At 47.8% G+C, this 25,650-nt stretch overlaps 1 protein-coding gene across 1 annotated transcript in view; it reads right to left on the bottom strand.

The window, feature by feature from the left end:
- The window catches only part of LOC141111805 (uncharacterized), a 105,911-nt gene that overhangs the window by 29,252 nt on the left and 51,009 nt on the right, over positions 1 to 25,650 (bottom strand). Inside the window, exons 6-8 of the mRNA XM_073603948.1 lie at positions 22,714 to 23,076; positions 18,059 to 18,367; positions 11,199 to 11,507 (exon numbers count right to left, since the gene is read on the bottom strand). Of these exons, the coding sequence (XP_073460049.1) occupies positions 11,199 to 11,507; positions 18,059 to 18,367; positions 22,714 to 23,076 (981 nt within the window). The remainder of the gene's footprint in view (positions 1 to 11,198; positions 11,508 to 18,058; positions 18,368 to 22,713; positions 23,077 to 25,650) is intronic.

Raw genomic sequence — 25,650 nt, forward strand, 5'->3', positions numbered from 1 at the left:
TATGCCCCTTACACACGATAGGATTTTCCGACGGAAAATGTTTGATAGGAGCTTGTTGTCAGAAATTCCAACCGTGTGTAGGCTCCATCGGACATTTTCCATCAGAATTTCACACAAAATTTGAGAGCTGGTTCTCAAATTTTCCGACAACAAAATCTGTTGTCGTAAATTCCGATCGTGTGTACACAATTCTGACGCACAAAGTTCCACGCATGCTCGGAATCAAGCAGCACTGGCTATTGAACTTAATTTTTCTCGGCTCGTCGTACGTGTTGTACGTCACCGCGTTCTTGACGTTCGGAATTTCCGACCAACTTTGTGTGACCGTGTGTATGCAAGACAAGTTTGAGCCAACATGTGTCGGAAAAAAAACATGGATTTTGTTGTTGGAAAATCCTATTGTGTGTACAGGGCAATACAGGGAAAGGATTGACCTATTTAAAACTTACCTGATCCCGGTATTTCCGTATGTCAGCTTTGTCTGTGTTTTGCCAGTGTCTCTCTATGGGAGAATCTACAGCTGTTTCTTCCAGCTGTTATGGGGGAACAAACTGAATCTTGTTAAGAGGTCTGTAACCTTCCCAGGTGGATGGGTGGCCTCCGTATGGTCAACCCAGTGATATTCTTTTCTCTGATGATTTTGAAACATAATTTTGCTATCGTGCTGGCAGAGGAACCGCCTGGGTGGGTTGGTATTTTTCAGTCCTGTTTAGGCCTTTTCTGTGAAGCTGGGAGAATGGTGGGCCAGTAAAAAGCCTGAGGGTCCGACATGGTGAGCTCCCGGCTTATGTTGCCCCGAGCCTGAAAATGCTTCGGCAGTGGCGAGTGACGGCGGAGGAAATTAAGTCTCTTCCTAGGAAGGACCTGGAGAGGAGGGTTGTTGAATCTGCCTTTAGCGAGCCACTGGCCTTCAGAGATTGCCCAGGCCCTGTGTATGAGGGAGGGTCTGCGTTTGCTCAATCTAGAGAGAATCCCTTTAAAGTTTCAGAATTTGGCCTGGTGCTCATTTCATGGCAGACTCTATGTGAAGGGCAACCTGAAGCATCGCTCTGCGGAGAACTGTGGTTGTCCAAGAGTGGAATGTGGTGAGGTAGAGGATACAATGGACAATTTTCTGCTTCAGTGCCCCTTCAATATAGAAGTCTATAAGTGGGTGGGTGGGGCTCTGGGTATCCCTTTCCTTTTTCCGCTTGAGGTATGCTGAGTGGTCATACGGGGCCTTTGAGACGCATCAGGATTTTGAGACGCTTTTTTTTTAGTAAGCTTAGTAGTCCGTTTCTTCACATGGAATGCACGGTGTCAGGTTTCATAATTACACAGTAATGCCCCGTACACACGGTATGACATTGATTGGACATTCCGACAACAAAATCCTAGGATTTTTTCCGACGGATGTTGGGTCAAACTTGTCTTGCATACACACGGTCACACAAAGTTGTCGGAAAATCCGATCATTCTGAACGCGGTGACATAAAACACGTATGTCAGGACTATAAACGGGGCAGTAGCCAATAGCTTTCATCTCTTTATTTATTCTGGGCATGCGTGGCACTCTGTGCGTCAGATTTGTGTACACACGATCGGAATTTCCGACAACAGATTTTGTTGTCGGAAAATTTTATAGCCTGCTCTCAAAATTTGTGTGTCGGAAAATCCGATGGAAAATGTGTGATGGAGCCTACACACAATCGTAATTTCCGACAACAAGGTCCTATCACACATTTTCCATCGGAAAATCCAACCGGGTGTACGGGGCATTACATAGTAGATGAGGTTGAAAAAAGACAAGTCCATCAAGTCCAACCTATGTGTGTGATTATATGTCAGTATTACATTGTATATCCCTGTATGTTGTGGTCGTTCAGGTGCTTATCTAATAGTTTTTTTAAATTATCGATGCTCCCCACTAAAACCACCGCCTGTGGAAGGGAATTCCACATCCTACCCTCTCTTACAGTAAAGAACCCTCTATGAAGTTTAAGGTTAAACCGCTTATCTTCTAATTTTAGTGAATGGCTGCATGTCTTATTAAATTCCCTTTCGCTGAAATTTTTTATCCCTATTGTGGGGTCACCAGTCCGGTATTTGTACATTGAAATCATATCCCCTCTCAAGTGTCTCCTCCCCAGAGAGAATAGGTTCAGTGCTCACAACCTTTCCTCATAACTAATATAGACCCTTTATTCGTTTTTGTTGCCCTTCTCTCCAGTTGCAGCACATCCTTCCTGAGGACTGGTACCCAGAACTGGACAGCATACTCCAGGTGCGGCCGGACCAGAGTCTTGTAGAGCGGGAGAATTATCATTTTATCTCTGGAGTTGATCCCCTTTTTAATGCCAATATTCTGTTTGATTTGTTAGCAGCAGCTTGGCATTGCATGCCATTGCTGAGCCCATCATCTACTAGGACCCCCAGGTCCTTTTCCATCCTAGATTCCCCCAGAGGTTCTCCCCCCAGTCTATAGATTGCATTCAGATTTTTGCCACCCAAATGCATTATTTTACGTTTTTCTACATTGAACCTCATTTGCCATGTAGTTGCCCACCCCATTCATTTGTTCAGATTGCGGAGAAGTTATTGCCCTGCTTAGCTTAGTATCGTCCACAAATACAGAGATTGAACTGTTTATCCCATCCTCCAGGTCGATTATGAACAAATGAAATAGGATTGGTCCCAGCACAGAACCCTGGGGAACCCCACTACCCAACCCTGACCATTCCGAGTACTCCCCATTTATCACCACCCTCTGAACTCGCCCTTGTAGCCAGTTTTCAATCCATGTACTCACCCTATGGTCCATGCCAACGGACCTTATTTTGTACAGTAAACGTTTATGGGGAACTGTGTCAAATGCTTTTGCAAAATCCAGATACACAACGTCTACGGGCCTTCCTTTATCTAGATGGCAACTCACCTCCTCATAGAAGGTTAATAGATTGGTTTGGCAAGAATGATTCTTCATGAATCCATGCTGATTACTGCTAATGATACCGTTCTCATTACTAAAATCTTGTATATAGTCCCTTATCATCCCCTCCAAGAGTTTATATACTATTGATGTTAGGCTAACTGGTCTGTAATTCCCAGGGATGTATTTTGGGCCCTTTTTAAATATTGGTGCTACATTGGCTTTTCTCCAATCAGCTGGTACCATTCCAGTCAGTAGACTGTCTGTAAAAATTAGGAACAACGGTCTGGCAATCACTTGACTGAGTTCCCTAAGTACCCTCGGATGCAAGCCATCTGGTCCCGGTGATTTATTAATGTTAAGTTTCTCAAGTCTAATTTTAATTCTGTCCTCTGTTAACCATGGAGGTGCTTCCTGTGTTGTGTCCTGAGGGTAAACACTGCAGTTTTGGTTACTGAAGCCCCCCGATTCACTCGTGAAGACTGAGGAGAAGAATAAATTCAATACCTTCGCCATCTCCCCATCCTTTGTAACCAGATGTCCTTCCTCATTCTTTATGGGGTCAATATGGTCTGTCCTCTCTTTTTTACTGTTTACATACTTAAAGAATTTCTTGGGATTTTTTTTGCTCTCCTCCGCTATGTGTCTTTCATGTTCTATCCTAGCCGTCCTTATTGCACCCTTACATTTCTTATTGCATTCTTTATAAAGTCTGAATGCTGAGGATGATCCCTCAACCTTGTATTTTTTGAAGGCCTTCTCCTTTGCTTTTTATATGCATTTTTACATTGGATTTTAGTTCGCTCTTTTAAATTTATTACCCAATGGATTGCATTGGCTAATGCCCTTATTTAATATGCTCTTAAAGCAAACCCATCTCTCCTCCGTATTCTTTGTTCCTAATATTTTATCCCAACTTATGCCTTTTAGCAAGGTTTGTAGTTTAGGGAAGTTGGCTCTTTTGAAATTTAGTCTCTTTGTGTTCCCTTTATGTTTCCTATTTGTGTGATTTATACTGAAGCCAATTGACCTGTGATCGCTGTTACCTAAATTGCCCGGTATTTCCACATCTGTGATCAGGTCTGTATTGTTGGTAATCAGTAGATCCAGTAATGTTTTATTTCTAGTTGGAGCGTCTACCATCTGACCCATAAAATTGTCCTGCAAGACATTAAGGAACTAGCGAGCCTTAAATGAATGTGCGGTTCCCTCCGCCCAGTCTATGTCTGGATAATTAAAATCCCCCATTATGATAACACTTCCCATCCTTGCTGCTAATCCAAATTGTGATGATAGATCCGTCTCCACTTCCTCCCTCAGGTTAGGGGGCCTATAGCATACTCCCAGTATTATTTTCCCCTTAGCTTCATCCCTTTGGAGCTCTACCCATAAGGATTCCACCTCCTCTCTAGCTCCCTCAGTGATGTCATCTCTCACATTCACTTGTACATTTTTCTTATATATAGGCATACCCCTCCCCCTTTTTTACCCTCTCTATCCTTGCGGTAAAGGGTATACCCTTGAATGTCTGCCAGCCAATCATGAGAGCTGTTGAACCAGGTCTCTGAAATTCCCACAAAATCCAAATCCTCCTTGTACAACAGTATCTCTAGTTCACCCATCTTGTCTACCAGGCTCCTGGCATTGGTGAACATGCCACACAGTTTAGACCGGTTCCATATTGTCCTCGTATTGGGTGTTTCGAGATTGCAACTAGGACTTGCTACCATACTTGCCTTGTGTTTTTGTGCTTTGGTTAACCTACCACTAATGCCCCCAATACTACCCTCTGCAATATCTTCCGCGCTGACTATCTCTACCTCTGGACCCCCCACCCCCCCTATCACCTAGGTTAAAAACCCCTCAAACTTTTTGGCCATCTTGATTCCCAGCAGATCTGCACCCTCCTCATTTAGGTGCAGTCCGTCCCTTCTATAGTATAGGTTATCGACTGAGAAGTCAACCCAGTCCTCCAGGAACCCAAACCCCTCCTTACTACACCAGATCTTCAGCCACTTGTTTACTTCCCTAATCTCCCTCTGCCTTTCTGGTGTGGCTCGATGTACCGGTAGTATTCCTGAGAATACTACCTTGGAGGTCCTTTTCCTCAATTTAGCTCCTAAGTCCAAGTCTAAGAATTGAGTCCCCTACCACCAGAATCTGTCTTTCCTTTCCCTTTGCTCCCCCCCCCCACTCTCACTGGAGGAGTTCTTCCCCTGGCAGCTAGGAGAGTCCCTCAGCTCCAGCAGTGCTGGTTCCTGACTGGTTTCACCAATGTCACTCAATGTTGCGTACTTATTGGAATGTTCCAGCCCAGAACTGGCCTCCCTGACTTTTACCCCTCTATCCTTCCTGACTGTCACCCATCTACTCTGCTTTGGCGCCTGTCCCTCATCTCCACCCGCCTATGTGCTGGCCCCTGCCGGCACCTGCCGAGTATGATCCCAACTCTCCTTTAGTATGGAGAGTCTTCTTAGTGTTGACATTTGCTTCCCTAGATTCAGAACCTGGGCTTCCAGGGAAACAATGTGCTTTCATTTTGCACAGCAGTATTCACCCTCGATTGGATAATCAAGGAACGCATACATGCCGCAAGATGTACACTGAGTTGCATCTCCACACCCGCCGGGCATCGTACCTACTAATTTAATGAGGATTGGGGATTATACCCTGTCCAAATTACCTAACAACTAGCTTCCTGACACTAATACGCAACAAGACAATACACAGGTACTCAACAAGACAATACTCAGGTACTCACAACACTCTGATTACTCACAGTACTCACAGTACTCAACAATACACAGTGTCCCCACAACACACAGTCAGTCTATTCTGTTAGTTATTACTTCACCGCTCTGTACCTGCTAGAACGCCCCAGCAATCTGACACTTGCAGAGCTTGTCAGGGCCTACAGGCTCCCCCAGTCAGCCTGCCTGTTTCTGCTCACTTCACTCCTGGTTGAACCTGTCACCTCGCAGTCTCCTGGCGCTTGTACTGACTCCATGTGCTCAAACTGCAATGGATCCTGAGCCTGTCCCTATGCAAGAGGAGTCCTTACCAGTCTTCCAGGATAGAGTGGTGAACAGACTTTGCCGCATTTCTAAGGAGGAACAGAAATTTGCTGTAATGAAAGAAGATCTCAGGAAAAAGAATTTCCTGCAAGTAAGTCTGGAAAAAGTAAGAGGGAAGTCTTCAAGCTGAAGCTGGAATCTCCCTTGAGCAACTCATTAGATGAGGCTCATGATAAAAGAGTGCTTGCTGAAAATCTCTCTTAATGTGTGGAGGACTTTCCTGAGATTGAACCTGCCAACAGATCCTTGCAATCAGCAGGGAATGCAAGAGGAGCTGGCTGCAAGGAGTCCCACATGGACACTAACAGTGCAGAGCAGGAATGTCGCATGAACATTGAAACTGCAGAGCAGGAGGGCCATATGAACGCTGAAACAGCTGGTGTTTTTTCTAAACAGAAGACTTTACTTGATGAGACTGCTGGTCTCTGTGGTACTTCCGGGACTATGGTGAGCAGGACTGTTGTGCTGGAGGGGAGGAGGGAGGATCAAGTGGTGGGTAATTTACCAAACCAGTTTTCAGAGATTCCTATGCAGCCAGTTAATGTGTCATCAGTCCCAGTAAGGAGTTATGCTAAGGCTGTGTTGGGAAAGTCATGCTGCTGTTAGTGTAAGGGAGCCAGTTGTGCGACTTTCAGCTAACGCACCTTCCATTAAACGCAGGAATGTGGTACAGCTCAGGTGGGAAGGAGGAGGTATTCCACCTATCAGGAGAGTGGTTGTGGATAAGATCCTAGCCATGGCATTTAAGGCGGAGGATATTTATGCTCTTATCAGTCCGGCTGGTTCCTATGAATATGATTTGTCATTTGTGCGTCCAGAATTGTTGGATCTGTTTTGGGAGCGGTTTGAGCATTTATGTAGGGGCCAGCCGGATTGGAAGGGGCTTGTCCCCAAAGTTGTCTCACGTCAGCCCTTGATTAAGGATGTGACTATCCTGACAAGGAATGAGTCTATACCCCCCCGAGAACTTATGGGTCTGGTTGAGGAGGTTTGGTGAAACGTTGTGTCCCCTAAAAAAGATTGTGGATGATAGAGGAATCTGGACGGGTGGGTGGTCAGTGTCAATAAGGTTGAGAGTGTGTGGGGATGTGGTCCAGCATTTGCCCTCCTCTGTCTTTATTGGTAGAGATAGGATTACCGTCTTCTACCCTGGTCAACCTAAGGTGTGACATAAATGTGGAGTCAAGGGACATTTCTCCTCTAAATGTCCAGAACAGAAGTGTTCTTTGTGTCAGGAACTGGGGCATCTGGCCAGGGACTGTAACATCATTAACTGTAACCTATGTGATAAGGTTGGTCACCCTTATAGCCGGTGCCCTGAGGCTTTGCACAATAAGCCAGAGTTAGTGGAGGAATTTTTCCGTCTGGATAGAGAAGAGTCTGGGTTGGCGGAGGTTGTACCAGGGGATCCTAGTGTCTCTGTCTCGTCAGAATCTGTGAGGCCCTCTGTGGTGTCAGTGTCCCCCCAGTCTGTGGTGTCAGTGTCCCCCGAGGCTGTGGTGTCAGTGTCCCCCCAGTCTGTGGTTCTCCAGTCAGTGTCAGAAAGTGTGGTTGTCAAGTCTGTGTCTGCACCTATTGTTTCTCCTAGTGTAGTGAAGGCAGTGGAGGGTGCTGGACCGGAGTGTGGAGTGAGGGAAGGATTGGATGATAGTGGGGGGGAGGTGGGAAGGGAATGAGGGTGGCTGGTGCAGAATACAAGGTGAATGATGTGGAAGTCGGGGTGAATTATGTGGGGGAGGGGTGAGTGATGTGGGGGGAGGGGTTAATGGGGGGGTTTGGAATCGCATCCTGATGGCGATTAAATCTCAAAATGTTTCTTAGCCTGGATTGTGTATAAGTTGAGGTTAGGGGTTTGTAGTCTCTTTTTTGTTGTCATTAAAATATGTTTCTTTCTATGTTATCTTGTCAGGAAATGTTTTTCTTTACTTGCTGATGTAAGATTGCTTGTTTTTGTTTAGTTGTTTATTTTTTGTGTAAATATGTTTTTATTAATCAGCTGTATGTTTGTGTGATTTTTTTAATTAAAAATTTACACTCTAATGTCCCCTCCCCCACAGTCACACACTAGTATTATTAGGGTTGCACCAATACCACTTTTTTCAGACCGAGTACAGGTACTGTTACTTTTTTTCAAGTACTCGCCGATACCGATTACCAATACTTTTTTGAGATGACATTGATGAGGAGGCACAAATATGCAGCACTGATGGGCATTGATAGCTGGCACTGGTAGGCAGCACTTATGGGCAATGATGGGGGGCACTGATTGGCATAACTGATGGGCACAGATTGGCCTCACTGCAACTTAAAAAATATATTATAATATTTATTTTATATGTTGCTTTCCCAGGACAAATAGTTCTATCAGAATTAACAAAAATAATTTCACTATATGGGATGGGTGTAACAAGATGTCCGCTGCCGCCTTCTGAGTGCAGGCTTACTGCGGCAGAGTGCAGGGTGTACCAAGATGGGAGTTGCGGTGTTCTAACGGAATGTCACTTCCATTACAGAATCTGACGGGCTGCCAATTCTGAGGGAACCATTTATCTTGGGAAAACCATCTCCCTTCCATACCTCCAGACTAACATTGGATGCTGGTTATTACCAGGTCCTGGGTATATACCACTTACTGTAACCAGCTCTGGTGCCTCTTCCAAATTAACCACTTCCCGAAGGGCGCATGCCCATGTACGTCGGCAGAATGGCACGGCTGGGCAAATGGGTGTACAGGTAAGTCCCATTGAATTTCCCGCCACGCCATTGCGTGTGCACGCGCGCACCGGCCGGGAGCTCCGTGAGTCAGGTCGCCGGTCCCGCGGACTCGATCGCCGTGGGGATACCCGCGATCGCCTCACAGAGAGGATGAACGGGGAGATGCTAATGTAAACAGCATCTCCCCGTTCTGCCTAGTAACAGTGTCATTGATCTCTGCCCCCTGTCATCCTGTCATCGGGAGCAGAGATCAGTGACGTTTCACAGCTAGCCCATCCCCCCTACAGTTAGAAACACATCCCTAGTACTGATTTAACCCCTCCCCGCCCCCTAGTGGTTAACCCCTTCACTGCCAGTGTCATTTACACAGGAATCAATGCATTTTTACAGCACTGATTGCTGTATAAATGACAGTGGTCCCAAAAATGTGTCAAAATTGTCTGATGTGTCCGCCGTAATGTTGCAGTTCACAATAAAAATCGCTGATCGCCGCCATTACTAGTAAAAAAAATATATTAATAAAAATGCCAAAAAACTATCCCCTATTTTGTAAACGCTATAACTTTTGCGCAAACCAATCAATAAACGCTTATTGCGATTTTTTTTTACGAAAACTATGTAGAAGAATACGTATCGGCCTAAACTGAGGAAAAAAATTTTTTTTTCATTATTTTTTGGGGATATTTATTATAACAAAAAGTGTTTTTTTCAAAATTGTCGCATTTTTTTGTTTATAGCGCAAAAAATAAAAACCGCAGAGGTGATCAAATACCACCAAAAGAAAGTTCTATTTGTGGGGAAAAAAAGTACGTCCATTTTGTTTGGGAGCCACGTCGCACGACCGCGCAATTGTCATTTAAAGCGACGCGGTGCCGAATCGCAAAAAAAACGCACTGGTCAGGAAGGGGGGGTAAATTCTTCAGGGGCTGAAGTGGTTAGAGAGACTTAAAGGATCACTAAAGATGTTATTTTTTAAAATAACAAACATGTTATACTTACTTCCACTGTGCAGCTCGTTTTACACAGAGTGGCCCCGAACCTGGTCTTCTGGGGTCCCTCAGCGGCTCTCTCGGCTCCCCCCCTCAAGGACTCAACACCTTCATGTGAGCTCCCTCACATGGTGTGGAGTGCTTGCGGGCACCCTCCCGTGATACAGTCGGCGGCCATAGCCGCTCACTGTATCACTCGGCCCTGCCCCCCGTCGCGCCGCGTCATTGGATGTGATTGACAGCAGCGCAAGCCAATGGCTGCGCTGCTTTCAATCCATCGGCCAGGCTGAGCAGCGAAGAGGATGTCGGGGACGAGCGCGGAACTTTAGAGGGGTCAGGTAAGTAAAACGGGGGGGGGGGGGGGGGGGGCTGGGGGGCCAGTATTGTCGGATGTTTTTGCACCTTAAAGTGGTGTTCCACCCAAAAAGTGGAACTTCCACTGTTTGGATTCCTCCCCCCCTCCGGTGTCACATTTGGCACCTTTCAGGGGGGAGGAGGGAGCAGATATCTGTCTAATACAGGTATTTGCTCCCACTTCCTGGCAAAGATCACTGCGGAGCTTGCGGTGACCTACGTCACTTCCGGCACCTGCGCTCTCCTCCACCGCTGTGTTCTGTGAGACACAGAACACAGCAGGGACCAGAGAGGACACGCAGCGCAACTCGCGCATGCGCAGTAGGGAACCAGGAAGTGAAGCTGCATGGCTTCACTTCCTTATTCCCTTACCGAGGATGGCGGCGGCAGCAGCCGAGAGCGGAAGGACGGATCGGCTTCGGCTGCCGACATCACTGGACTCCAGGACAGGTAAGTGTCCATATATTAAAAGTCAGCAGTTGCAGTATTTGTAGCTGCTGGCTTTTAATCATTTTTTTTCAGCGAACCTCCGCTTTAATGCATTAAGGTGAAAAAAACTTTTACCTTTACAACCCCTTTAAAGCTGTACTGACCCGAGTTATATTTCCAGCCATCTGCCCTCCTCTTATCCCAGCTATTCACCTCTTGGCGGCTCTGCCATCATTATTTATCCAATCATAACATAGGACCAATAACTACATTTCCAACCACCAGTGCACACATTTCCTAAGCCCAGACTCACCACTTGAAGCCCCACCAGTGTTATCATGTAAAGGCTGATTGTATGAAATGATTGTATAGTGTGGAAGTCTCCATGTCTGTAGCTGTATTATTGTATATGGATAAAGCAATATGGTGGTTCTCTTCTAGATCAGATTCCTTCCCAGCCCCCCCATCATCAGGGTACATTGGGGGGGGGGGATTGTTCATTGGTCATTATATTTCAGTACTATCAGCATTGTGTGGTAATGGAGATGGAAAACTCTCTCTCTGTATACATCCATCCATACGTGGCCTCTTGTACTATAGTACTGTCTGTGTGTTCATATGATCATTCTGGTCTCACCTTTACAGGACATCACCCATCACTGTCCATATATATCATCCATCTACTGAACCTATTACCATCATCTAGAAGGAGAATGAAGATCTCATTACCTTTCAGGTGTAGCGGATATTCTTTTACAATTGTCCTTCCACAATGAGTGATCTCTAGGCGGATGGGAACTCCGTGTTCTTCAGATGTCGGAGTGAATGTCAGCTCTGTGGTTCCGGAGAAGATCCTGGATTCTGGGTCTTGCTTAAAGTTTGTTTTGCATTCCTCAGAATTAACTTTTTTTAATCCCCGATACCACTGAATGGTGGGATCTCCAGGATGCATATTACTGATTGCACAGGATAATGTCACCGTGTTTCCAAGCTCAGGTGGTGCAGAGACACACATGTCACCCAGAGTGGGTGGAGATACTGCAATATAGAGGAAGCCCAGTGTTATATGTCATTAAATCATCTGTACAGAAATATCTTATACAGGACATATGGAAGAATGAGGACAATGGAGAAGACATTGAGGTTTATATAATACTAGAAAAAAAAGTACCACTAATAAATAAGATCCCCCTCTGTATAATATCGGGATATTGGAAGGACACATTGCCCAGACCAGAGGCGTAACTAGAATCTTCAGGGCCCTGGTGCAAGAAACCATGAAGGGCCCCCACCAGGGGCGTTGCTAGGTCTACAAAAGATCTCGGGCTAGAGCCCATAGCAGTGAAGTAAAGAAAGTCTTAAGCCCCATACACACGATAGGACTTTGTACAAACTTTCCCTTGGATTTTTGTACAAAGGGAGTTGGCCAGAAGTTTGTCTTGCATACAGACGACAGGACTTTTCCAGCAAACTTTCACCATATCATGTGGTTTTTCAGCTCTTTACCACCACCCTTTGGTCAACTTGTGTATTTTTGTCTGATATTGTGTAAATCTCGCCACTTTTATTGGCGAGATTGACACCTTGCGAGCGGGGTTGACACTGGTGCGGGGATCTGACTTGGATCCCCGCCAATGCCAGGCACTGTGTTTGGTATGAATCTTGAGGGGGAACTCCATGCCAAATTTTAAATAAAAAAACGGCATGGGTTCCCCTCCAGGGGCATACCAGGCCCTTCGGTCTGGTATGGATATTAAGAGGAACCCCCTACGCCGAAAAAACAGCGTGGGGGTCCCCCCCAATCCATACCAGACCCTTATCCCAGCACGCAGCCCGGCCGGTCAGAAAAGGGGGTGGGGACGAGCGAGCGGCCCCCCCTCCTGAGCCGTACCAGGCCGCATGCCCTCAACATGGGGGGGTGGGTGCGGCCCCCCCACAGCACCTTGTCCCCATGTTGATGAGGACAAGGGCCTCTTCCCGACAACCCTGGCCGTTGGTTGTCGGGGTCTGCGGGCGGGGCGCTTATCGGAATCCGGGAGCCCCCTTTAATAAGGGGGCCCCCAGATCCCGGCCCCCCACCCTATGTGAATGAGTATGGGGTACATGGTTCCCCTACCCATTCACCTAGGGAAAAAAAAGTGTCAATAAAAAACACAGTACACAGGTTTTTAAAGTAATTTAGTAGGCAGCTCCGGGGTCCTCTTCCGACTTCGGGGGGTCTCTCTGGCGTCTTCTCCCGGTGTCCGCATCTTCTGCCGGCTCCACCGCTATCTTCTGGCGCTCTTTTGCCAGCGGTGGTCCGGACCTCTGGATCGTCTTCTTCCCTCTTCTCTTCCAGAGATGTTGACATGACACTCTCCAGCCAGAATGTTCTCTGTGCGCTCTGCAACGGACTTATGACATCACAGTCCCGGGGCATGCGGCCTGGTACGGCTCAGGAGGGGGGGGGGGCGCTCGCTCATCCCCACTCCCTTTCCTGACCGGCCAGACTGCGTGCTCGGATAAGGGTCTGGTATGGATTTGGGGGGACCCCCACGCCGTTTTTTTGGCGTAGGGGGTTCCCCTTAAAATCCATACCAGACCGAAGGGCTTGGTATTCCCCAGAGGGGAATTCCCTCTCGCGCCCGCCGCAGTAGGAAAATGTGTTTTTCCTATTGCAGCTAGCGCGAGATGTACAGTACCCTGCCGCTGAGAACCAGCGCGATCTGATCACGCTGGAAACATTCTCGCGGCCGCGTACTGTAGTTTGTACAAAAGTCTGATGGCTTTGTGTACACACGATCGGACTTTGCTCCATCGGACTTTTGTTGCCGGAAAGTTTGTCCGTTCGCACAGCCAACAAAAGTCCGATGGAAACTGAAAAAGTTTGTCCGATGGAGCGTACACACGGTCGGATGTTGCTCCAAAACAGCTAATTTGCATGTTTGTTGTCAAAAAGTCTGATCGTGTGTACGGCCCTATACGATGAAATGACACTTTGCTACAATGTAAAGTAGTGAGTGTACAGCTTGTATAACAGTGTAAATTTGCTGTCCCCTCAAAATAACTCAACACACAGCCATTAATGTCTAAACCGCTGGCAACAAAAGTCAGTACACCCCTAAGTAAAAATCTCCAAATTGGCGCAATTAGCCATTTTCCCTCCCCGGTGTCATGTGACTGGTTAGTGTTACAAGGTCTCAGGTGTGAATGGGGAGCAGGTGTGTTAAATTTGGTGTTATCGCTCTCACTCTCTCATACTGGTCACTGGAAGTACAACATGGCACCTCATGGCAAAGAACTCTCTGAGGATCTGAAAAAAAAGAATTGTTGCTCTACATAAAGATGGCCTAGGCTATAAGAAGATTGCCAAGACCCTGAAACTGAGCTGCAGCACGATGGCCAAGACCATACAGCGGTATAACAGGACAGGTTCCACTCAGAACAGGCCTCGCCATGGTCCACCAAAGAAGTTGAGGTCACGTGCTCAGCGTCATATCCAGAGGTTGTCTTTGGGAAATAGACGTATGAGTGCTGCCAGCATTGCTGCAGAGGTTGAAGGGGTGGGGGGTCAGCCTGTCAGTGCTCAGACCATACGCCGCACACTGCATCAAATTGGTCTCCATGGCTGTCATCCCAGAAGGAAGCCTCTTCTAAAGATGATGTACAAGAAAGCCGCAAACAGTTTGCTGAAGACAAGCAGACTAAGGACATGGATTACTGGAACCATGTCCTGTGGTCTGATGAGACCAAGATAAACGTATTTGGTTCAGATGGTGACAAGCGTGTGTGGGGGCAACCAGGTGAGGAGGACAAAGACAAGTGTGTCTTGTCTACAGTCAAGCATGGTGGTGGGAGTGTCATGGTCTGGGGCTGCATGAGTGCTGCCGGCACTGGGGGGCTACAGATCATTGAGGGAACCATGAATGCCAACATGTACTGTGATATACTGAAGCAGAGCATGATCCCCTCCCTTCAGAGACTGGACCGCAGGGCATCTGCTCCCCATTCACACCTGAGACCTTGTAACACTAACGAGTCACATGACACCGGGGAGGGAAAATGGCTAATTGGGCCCAATTTGGAGATTTTCACTTAGGGGTGTACTGACTTTTGTTGCCAGCGGTTTAGACATTAATGGCTGTGTGTTGAGTTATTTTGAGGGGACAGCAAATTTACACTGTTATACAAGCTGTACACTCACTACTTTACATTGTAGACAAGTGTCATTTCTTCAGTGTTGTCACATGAAAAGATAGAAGAAAAGATTTACACAAATGTGACTGAGGGGTGTACTCACTTTTGTGAGATACTGTATATATATAAAAAAATTGATACATATCTGAGTGCAGATCCCCCCTTACATCAGGGTCCCCATAGAGCCCCCTTACATCAGGGTCCCCAGAAGGCCCCCCTTACATCGGAGTCCCCTGAGAGCCCCCCCATACATCAGGGTCCCCAGAGAGCCCCTCCCTTACATCAGGGTCCCCAGAGAGCCCCCCTTACACCAGGATTCCCAGAGAGCCCCCCCCCATACATCAGGGTCCCCAGAGAGCCCCTCCCTTACATCAGGGTCCGCAGAGAGCCCCCCCTTACATCAGGGTCCCCAGAGAGCCCCCCCTTACATCAGGGTCCCCAGAGAGCCCCCCCTTACATCAGGGTCCCCAGAGAGCCCCCCCTTACAACAGGGTCCCCAGAAGGCCCCCCATACATCAGGGTCCCCAGAAGGCCCTCCCATACATCAGGGTCCCCAGAAGGCCCCCCCCATACATCAGGGTCCCCAAAAGGCCCCCCCCATACATCAGGGTCCTCAGAGAGCCCCTCCTTACATCAGGGTCCCCAGAGAGCCTCCCCCTTACCATCAGGGTCCCTAGAGAGCCCCTTCCTTACAGCATGGTCCCCCAAGAGCCCCTTCCTTACATCAGGGTCCCTAGAGAGCCCCTTCCTTACATCAGGGTCCCCAGAGAGCCCCTCCTTACATCAGGGTCCCCAGAAGGTCCCCCCCTTACATTAGGGTCCCCAGACAAAACCCCCTTACATCAGTGTCCCCAGAGAGCCCCCCTTACATCAGGGTCACCAGAGAGCCCCCCCTTACATCAGGGTCCCCAGAGAGCCCCCCCTTACATCAGGGTCCCCAGAGAGCCCCCCTTACATCAGGGTCCCCAGAGAGCCCCCCCTTACATCAGGGTCCTCAGAGAGCCCCCCCCTTACATCAGGGTCCTCAGAGAGCCCCCCCATACATCAGGGTCCCCAGAAGGCCCCCCTTACATCAGGGTCCCCAGACAGCTGCCCCCCCTTCCAGAGGTTCCCCTGTACCTGGCTGGTCTCTGTTGTCTGTGCACATCCAACCCCCAGCACATCTCTGTAGCCCCCACCTGCGTAGACTGCGGGATCTCCCCTGGAGCTAGTAGTTCTCCTCCCGAGTGTAGACAATGGAGAGGGGAGGGGCCTCTGACCCGGGGCATGTATCAGCAGGAGTATATAAGCAGAGCGACTCACTTGTACACTGAAGAGTGAAACTGATACATGCTCCGGTCAGAGGCCCCCCCTCTCCACTGTATATACTTAGGAGGAGAACTACTAGCCCCAGGGGAGATCCCGCGGCACCATAGAGCTGCCGATCGCCGCCTCCCACTCCCCCACTGCATCCCAAACTGACAGCCAGAGGTGCAGGGGAAGATGCTGGGTCTTGGGGCCTAGGGTTGCCACCTGTCCAGGATTCACCCGGACAGTCCGGGTTTTGAATCATGTGTCTGGGGTTTCAGTCCACCTGAAACCCGGACACATTATTCAGACAGGAATGTGGCTTGGAACAGGGCTTGACAGGAGGGTTAGGGGGCACTATGTGCACCTCATTACTATTCTCTTTGGAGTGCCCAAAGCTGTCCCAGGTCTGTTACAATCCTAGTGTAGTGTACACTATGTAGCACCCTCTACCAATAGGGTTTTTTTACTAGGAACTGTCAGCACAGGCAAATTTAGGCAGGCCTATGCTGCAAGCTAGGCCTATCTGCTTGATCTGGGGGCTGGGAGTGGTCAGAGTAGCAGTGGGTGTGATCACCTGTGCTCTAGTTCTAGGGCACCTCCCCTGCTTCCAGGGAGAATGTTCTGGAAGGGGGGCTGGGCCTGGAATTGGAGTGGCAGGCAGATCATGTGGGAGCCCTGACCAATCCCCAATTGGTATTGGCAGGGGATGGGCCTCCTATATAAACTGAGGTGATATGCCACTTGGGGGAGAAGTCGGCTGAGTGAAGTGAGGAATGGAATACTAGGCAGCAGCAGGAGGGTGTACCGATCGCAGGAGGAGGCCCGGGGAGAGCTGTGGGGGAACTTTGCTTGGCAAAAGTATTTATCACTATACGGTCGGTGGTAAAGAACTCTTGGAGCAGAGGGGCAGGTGAAGCTGTCGGAATGCATGGTCCGGTCAAGTTCCTCATCAAGGACTCAGGGCAGTGGAAGGTCGGTGAGTGTTACCACAGTAGAGGGCTGGATGTGCCAGGAAGTCTGTGAGGGAACTTTGCTTCTACACGGTCATTAGCAGAGTCTCCATTATAGACACGGTGAATGATGGGGAGTCCTGGATCAGAGAAGAGACTGTGGGGATTTGTATCAAGTCGATGTGGCCTGAGGGCACAGGATTTGCAAGTTGGGCTGGCTGGGAGCAGTAGTCCACCACTTAAAGACATGCTTTTAAACTACTAGGCCTCCGGGGAGAGGTACTGCAGGTCTCGGGCCTAGTAGCAGCGAGCAACCAGAGCCTGATTAGGGACTTATTCAGAGTGGGTCCTTATCTCTCAAAAGAAGAAGATGTGAAATTACTTTAACTCAGTAACATTAAGTTTGTGCAGGAGGAAACAAGTCTGTCTAGGAGGAAACAAGTCTGTGCAGGAGGTGAAAGAGTTCTAAGACCATCATTTTTACACGGTCAAAAGTGATGTCTTCATCCTTCACATGGTGACGGATGGGGAATTCTTTGAAGGAATAGTCTGCGGAGGTTAAGCAGAGGAGGAGCAGCAGTGTGCATGGAGATGCAGGAGGAGATTCATACTCAGTATAAATGCACATCCAATCTTCTGGCTCTAACTATGTGCTGTTGTGCTTAAATCTTAAAATATGATGGCAATTAAAGATTCTATGGGCATCCCATATCCCTATTCCCTATCCAAGTCACACCCCCAATAAAACAAAAAAAAAACAAAACCAGGAAAAGACTGTTCATTGTCTCTGAAAGTGATGTATGAAGTCTGGCAGCGGGGTGAATTGGTGGATTGTTTGTTACTAGCGGCAACTACATCGCTACAATTAAATAAAAAAAAGAATTGATGTGCACCGCTAAAGTTTTTGGGTATGGCTTGAAAGTAGCAACCCTATTGGGGCCCCCCCACAGCGGCAGAATGGCAGGGCCCAGTTGCAAGTGCGACTGCTGTGACCCTGAAAGTTCCACCACTGGCCCACACTGCACTGTCCTGTCATTGGGGAGGGAACGGTTTGTTGTGGGAACTTCCTGTCAGTTACATCCAATCCCCCTGAAGTAGTAAGTGTCTTCGTCTTATCGCATATGGTCTGGGAAAGGTGACATTACATTATATGGAGAGATTTGTCCCACTTACATAAATCTTCCAGTGTCCAGATGACGGGTTTTGGATTCGATAGACTGAGATGCTGAACCTGACATCGGAATTTCTTCCCCAGATCCGTCATTGTTGGGGTGTAACTGGAAGTGCTGGTCACATGATAGAGTCCATCATAATCCGGGAGGGGGGCAGTGGTTTGTGATGATATTATTACGTTGTCTTCCCTGTACCATGTGACTTGTATGTCTGACGGGTAAAATGAATGAATCCTACAGGAGAGATCCATCTTCTCATCGACACGAACAACTTCCTGAGTCTTCATTATGGGGTCCAATACCGGAACCGCTAAAATAACACAAAGAGAAGTCAGGCCGGAATAATAGTCATTGTTTTATATACATTTTACATGTAATAAGAATATTACCATGAAACAGACATATAATAAGAGCTGCCGGATAGATGCAGGAATTGCACTGCTCAGGAGCCCAGAATCTGGACAATCCATGGAGAAGAGGATCTCCAATGTGCTGAGAGACCAAAGAGTGAGCAGAAGGTTTGGGCAGCTCAGAAATCACATATCTGATTTTATTACTTCTTTTTTTTTTTTCCCCACTTCAGAAAAACTATTGAGGTTTATTCAGCTTTACGTTCATTTCGCTGCCTCCTTCTCAGTTTCACATCATAGTGGCATTTTTCCCTTTCTTCCCCTTCCCACCCCCCTTTTCTTTTCCTTTTTCCCCCTTTCACTTCTCTTCCTTCCTCTCTCTTCCTTCTTTTTCTTTCTTTGACTTTATTCATTATTCAGTTTTAAAACTTTAATACAAAAAATAAAACTGAGTGCACATAGTCATATCTTCATAATAGGGTTGATGAATAGACGGGGGTAGGGACCTATTGTGCTAAAGAAAAAGAAAAATACAAATAACCCAAAAAAAAAAGAAAAGAAAAAAGGAGGAGCCCCGTAGTTAGAAACCCCCCTTCTACACCCACTTCCAGTGTTATAAAATTAATAATTACACCTTAAATTCATCCCCCCTTGCCCAACCCTCCCCCTCCATTTTAAGTGTGCTTGTGCTTAAGTTCCTATATTCATTTTATCAGACACTAATTATATTGCAATTAGATATCCTTGTTGAAAACTAACTGCCTTTTAAGTTCCATTTAGTCTAATATTTCCTTTTCCTATCAGGATATCCAAACCAGTTGATTTTCCTAGTCTATAATAAACTTTCCTCTCTTTTTTCCAGCCAGGGTCTCCACATCCTGAAAAATTCCTTGAGGTTACCTCTCTTTGTATACACTGCCCTGTCTCTATAGAGGTTCTCGTTTATTGCTCCGATCCAGTCTCTTACTGTAGGGGGTGCTTTCGATTGCCATCTTAGTGTAATTGTTTTCCTGGCTTGGAACAAGCATCTCAGAATTGGTATTGTATTACTCTTCCTCTCACCCCGTTCCCGCCTGTACCGCAATATGCATACTATGACCTCCCTCTCCAATGTTATTCCAAAATATATCTCTTATAGTATTAATCACCCCCTCCCAGTATCGGAATAACTTGGGGCATCTCCACACCATGTGTACAAGATCCCCAGTCCCCTGGCATCTGGGGCATCTATCATCATCTCTTCTACCAAATCTAAATAATCGTTTGGGGGTATATTAGGCTCTATTTAGCAACATCAGATGGGATATCTTCTGCGGGGGAGAAACAGATACCACCGGTCCCATCTCTAAGATTCTCCTCCACTGCTACTGTGTTATTGCCCCTATATCCTCTTCCCATCTTATTCTTACTGCATTGAATTTCCCCTCCCCATTGACTTCTTAGCTTATTTGTCCATATATTTCGGATATTAGACCCTTAGTGGGGCCCACCCAAAATATACTTTCGAAGAGAGGTGTTTCTTTCCATTCCAAGGGTTGACTCCTAAATTGGGCAGCAAGGGCATGTCTAAGCTGTAAATAGGTATAAAATGTGCTCGGTGGTAAGTTGAATTCACCTTTCAGCTCTGAAAATTTTTTAAGGGTGTTACCCACATAAAGTTGTCTCAACCTTTTAATACCGTGTTTATCCCACTCACTGACTTTTCCTATCCAGAGGATTTCCTGCAGATTGCTGTTATTCCAGATGGGGGTATACTCAGTCAACCCAATATATCTCATCTGTTTAACAGTTTTCCATATTTTAATAATCATTGTAATTGTTGGGTACTTATAGCGAAACAAATCCGCCTCTAATGCTTCAGCTATTGTGTTATGCTTTGGCCGGAAGTGGCGTGAGGTTTTTACTTATAAATTGGTTAGGGTCTTTCGTCATAGCGATCCCCAGATATTTCAGAGTGCCCACTACTGGTAGCTGGGGTATACCTGGGATTGTTGGGTCACTAATGGGGTCTTTTGGTAAAAGTTTAGATTTCTTCCAGTTTATCTCCAAACCTGTAAAGCTACCAAATTCCTCCACTATACTCATCGCTTTTGTCAATGATTGGCCCATATCTCCCAGGAACAAAAAAATATCGTCCGCGTACAATGCAATTCTTTCTTCTACCGTCTTCCTCTGAAAGCCCGTTATCTCAGGATTCATTCTTATAGAGATAGCCAGGGGTTCCATCGCCAAGGCAAAAAGCAGAGGCCACAGCGGACATCCCTGCCTCGTCCCCCTCTCCAATTCTATCTTGTCTGTGAGTTCATTGTTAATTTTAAGTCTAGCACTAGGCCAATCATAAAGCATTCTAATCCAGCCAATAAAAACATATCTGATCTTATTATTTCAGTTGCGGGCAAACCTGTCATATTCAGAGGAAAAAGAGCCCACCGCCATACCCTCCTCTCCTGTACATACCGCCCACAATCATAACCACCTCTCCTATACATACCGCCCACTGTCATACCCTCCTCTCCTGTACATACCGCCCACCGTCATACCCTCCTCTCCTGTACATACTGCTCACTGTCATATCCTCCACACTCCTCTCCTGTACATACCACCCACTGTCATATCCTCCACACTCCTCTCCTGTACATACCACCCACTGTCATACCCTCCACACTCCTCTCCTGTACATACCGCTCACTGTCATATCCTCCACACTCCTCTCCTGTACATACCACCCACTGTCATATCCTCCACACTCCTCTCCTGTACATACCGCCCACTGTCATATCCTCCACACTCCTCTCCTGTACATACCACCCACTGTCATATCCTCCACACTCCTCTCCTGTACATACCGCCCACTGTCATACCCTCCACACTCCTCTCCTGTACATACCACCCACTGTCATATCCTCCACACTCCTCTCCTGTACATACCGCCCACTGTCATACCCTCCACACTCCTCTCCTGTACATACCACCCACTGTCATATCCTCCACACTCCTCTCCTGTACATACCACCCACTGTCATATCCTCCACACTCCTCTCCTGTACATACCACCCACTGTCATATCCTCCACACTCCTCTCCTGTACATACCACCCACTGTCATATCCTCCACACTCCTCTCCTGTACATACCGCCCACTGTCATATCCTCCACACTCCTCTCCTGTACATACCGCCCACTGTCATATCCTCCACACTCCTCTCCTGTACATACCACCCACTGTCATATCCTCCACACTCCTCTCCTGTACATACAGCCCACTGTCATATCCTCCACACACCTCTCCTGTACATACTACCCACTGTCATACCCTCCACACTCCTCTCCTGTACATACAGCCCACTATCATACCCTCCACACTCCTCTCCTGTACATACCGCCCACTGTCATATCCTCCACACTCCTCTCCTGTACATACCACCCACTGTCATATCCTCCACACTCCTCTCCTGTACATACCACCCACTGTCATATCTTCCACACTCCTCTCCTGTACATACAGCCCACTGTCATATCCTCCACACACCTCTCCTGTACATACTACCCACTGTCATACCCTCCACACTCCTCTCCTGTACATACAGCCCACTATCATACCCTCCACACTCCTCTCCTGTACATACCACCCACTATCATACCCTCCACACTCCTCTCCTGTACATACCGCCCACTATCATACCCTCCACACTCCTCCACACTCCTGTACATACCACCCACTATCATACCCTCCACACTCCTCTCCTGTACATACCGCCCACTGTCATACCCTCCACACTCCTCTCCTGTACATACCGCCCACTGTCATATCCTCTACACTCCTCTCCTGTCTGTACATACCGCTCACTGTCATATCCTCCACACTCCTCTCCTGTATATACCAATCACTGTCATTCCCTCCACACTCCTCTCCTATACATACCGCCCACTGTCATACCCTCTACACTCCTCTCCTGTACATACCGCCCACTGTCATATCCTCCACACTCCTCTCCTGTATATACCACCCACTGTCATATCCTCCACACTCCTCTCCTGTACATAGTGCCCCATCTTACATTCTAGCCCTGACATTTGCTGCCACTCTACATAAACAGACATGAAAAGGAAACCCCTGAATATGCTGTAATCAAATGAAATATCTTACTTAGATTCCAAGAACGATTGGGAGGGGGGGGGGGGGGCTTACAGATTCAGATACAGCTAGATTTCCAATTTGTCCTCAAAATGCTAATTCTGTTTTGGGGGAAGTTGGACTGGGTACCACCCCCAGCCTGCACCCACGATCCTCTATGCGTATCACTCACCGGTCACATTCAGGATCTGCTCTCTTTCCTCCCGGTGATCTGTAGCGGGGTGGAAGGTTCTACAGATATATGTCACTCCATCATCTTCTCCTATAGTTGGTTTCATGATCAGAGCACTTATATAGCTGTAGGATTTATCTTCATGCTCATTTTCTTGTACTCTATGGGAATATTTATCACTGTGAGTGGTGTTACTCCCAGAATTCCACGTTACCAGTTCAGTCTCTCGGAGGTTCCTCTCCCTCCTCAGCCAGGTGATGGACAAAGCTCGCGGTTTAAACCCATTTATTGGACAGGTGAGAGTCAGCTGCTCCTCATGGATGACACGTTCCGGGGACATGATAGACAATAACTTGGGAGGAACTAAATAAGAGAATTTATAAATGTTATATATGAAGTTATTTAATGAAATTATAAAGCAACAATGTACCACAGAAGTTAAAGGATCTGTAAACCAAATCACTAAAATTCCATAGAAGCTTTAAAGTGGATGTAAACCCTCAGATATCCCCAGTGAAGTGAACAGCCTCAGATGATACACAGAGATGAAAGAAATCTCCCTACATAAGAATTACATGTATATCTGCTGTCTTCAGCTTTATATACTGTTTAGAACAGGGGTAGGCAAGCTTAAAGAGGTGGAGACAGGGCCATCTTTAACACGGAGCAAAAGGGGCAGCTGCCCAGGGCCCTGTCATTGTTGGGGGCCCTGTGCTGCCTGCCTTTTAAACCCCGCACTGCCCGCCAGAGTTCGGCCACCTCCGGTGCTGGTCGCATGCTGGCTGCTTGCTAATGTCACTTGGAAATACAGAAGCGCTGCTTCTGTATCTCCAAGTGACAGCGCTCCTCTCCCGGCGCCCGCTCTGATCAGTCTGGTACACACACCGATCTATGAGAACAGAGGAGGAAGGGGGCGGGGAATCTGCACAGTGGAAGCTGCCTCAAACTGGCATGCTGCACGGACATCGGAGGACTGGACAACATGCTGTGAGTAGCATTTCGGAAGGATGAAAACTCTGTATTGGAATGGCGGGGGGGGGGGCTTTAAGGGAGGAAAGTTTTGCCTTGTACTTGGGGGGAGAGTGGAGTGTGGAGCTCTGTGTACTAGAATCTGGAAGGGAGGAGAGCCGTGTGTCCCTGCTCCCACCTCACGCCCTGCAACCACCCCTCACCCCCTGCACTCTGCAACCACCCCTCACCCCCTGCACTCACCCCTCACCCTCTGCACTCACCCCCTGCACCCACCCCTCACCCCCTGCACTCTGCACCCACCTCACCCCCTGCACTCTGCACCCACCTCACCCCCTGCACCCACCTCACCCCCTACATCCACACCTCACCCCCTGCATCCACACCTCACCCCCTGCACTCTGCACCCACTGTACTCTGCACCCATGCCTCACCCCCTGCAATCTGCACTCACCCCCTGCACTCTGCACTCACCCCTCACTCCCTGCACTCTGCACCCACCCCTCACCCCTCACCCCCTGCATCCACGCCTCACCCCCTGCACTCAGCACCCACCCCTCACCCCCTGCACTTACGCCTCACCCCCTGCACCTACGCCTCACCCCCTGCACCCACCTCACCCCTGCACCTAGTGCACCTCTTAACCCTGCACTCTGTACATAGCTCACCCCTGAACACTGCACTCTATGTAGCGCACCCATGAACCCTGCACATAGTGTGCCCCTCAACACTGCACGTAGAGTACCCCTCAACGCAGAATTCTGCACATAGCGCACCCCTCAACCTTGCACTCTGCACCAAACACACTCCCCCCAACCCTGCACTCTGTAAATAGCGCATCCCTGCACTCTATACCTAGCATACCCCTGAACGCTGCATTCTGTACATAGTGCACCCTTCAACCCTGTATGTAGCACACCTTTCAACTATGCACTCTTTATGTAGTGCACCCCTCAACCCTGCACTCTGTGCATAGTGCACCCCTCAATGCTAGTGCAGTTTGGCCACACCCGAAATTTGATGCAGAGGTTATGATGTGCAGTAACCACTAGCAACCAATCAGTGAGCAATAATGATTTGCAGTAACCTCTAGAAACCAATTAATGAGCAGTAATGATGTTTTGTAACCTCTAGCAACCAATCAGCAAGCGGAAATGATGTGCTGTAACCTCCAGCAACCAATCACAATCACTACCTGATTTCTGTTGCAGTAAACTCCTCGTTTTGAGTCTAGCTGGGGGGGGGGGGGCAATGAAATTTTTGCCCAGGGTCCAATCAATATTAAAGACGGCCCTGGGTGAAGATCCACTTGAACAACATGAGAGAAGTCAAAGATCACCAGGCACAGTGTCACCTCCTCACACCTGATTGAAACCTCTAATTGCCGCACTATTGTGTTGCAATCACATGAGTTGCACGGCAATTATGGGTTTAGAACGCAGAACATCAGTGTGAAAGCAGCCTCATACTATTATGCCCAGTGTATTGCTTCACACTGAAATGGACTGGACCGCAATGTCACAGGGAGTGATTGGGAGCTATGGAGATGTCCAGCTAATCATGTGCAACTAACGGGACCGGTGAGAGCCCTCGGTCAATCTTCAATTTCAAGATTCAATCTTCAATCTCCGCTGCACGAAGGACCAAGTTCTCTCCACACTGTGGGAATAGATATATCTATCCCTTGTTCTAACCGGGATGTTCCATTAAAACCCCATATCAACTGCCGCTCTAGGTGAATGTTACGGAGGCGGTTTGCTATTTTCTCCCCTTAAGACCGCTATTCATTACGGTGGTAATACCGCAGGACTAATGCCACATACACACGAGCATAATTTCCGTCAGAAAGAGTCTGATGGGAGCTTTTCATTGTATATTCCGACCGTGTGTAGTCCCCATCGGACTTTTCCCGTCGAAAATTCCGACGGACTTAGATAGAGAACATGTTTTAAATTTTTCCGACTGAAC

This window comes from Aquarana catesbeiana, linkage group LG11 (assembly GCF_042186555.1).
Source record: "Aquarana catesbeiana isolate 2022-GZ linkage group LG11, ASM4218655v1, whole genome shotgun sequence".
NCBI lineage: Eukaryota > Metazoa > Chordata > Amphibia > Anura > Ranidae > Aquarana > Aquarana catesbeiana.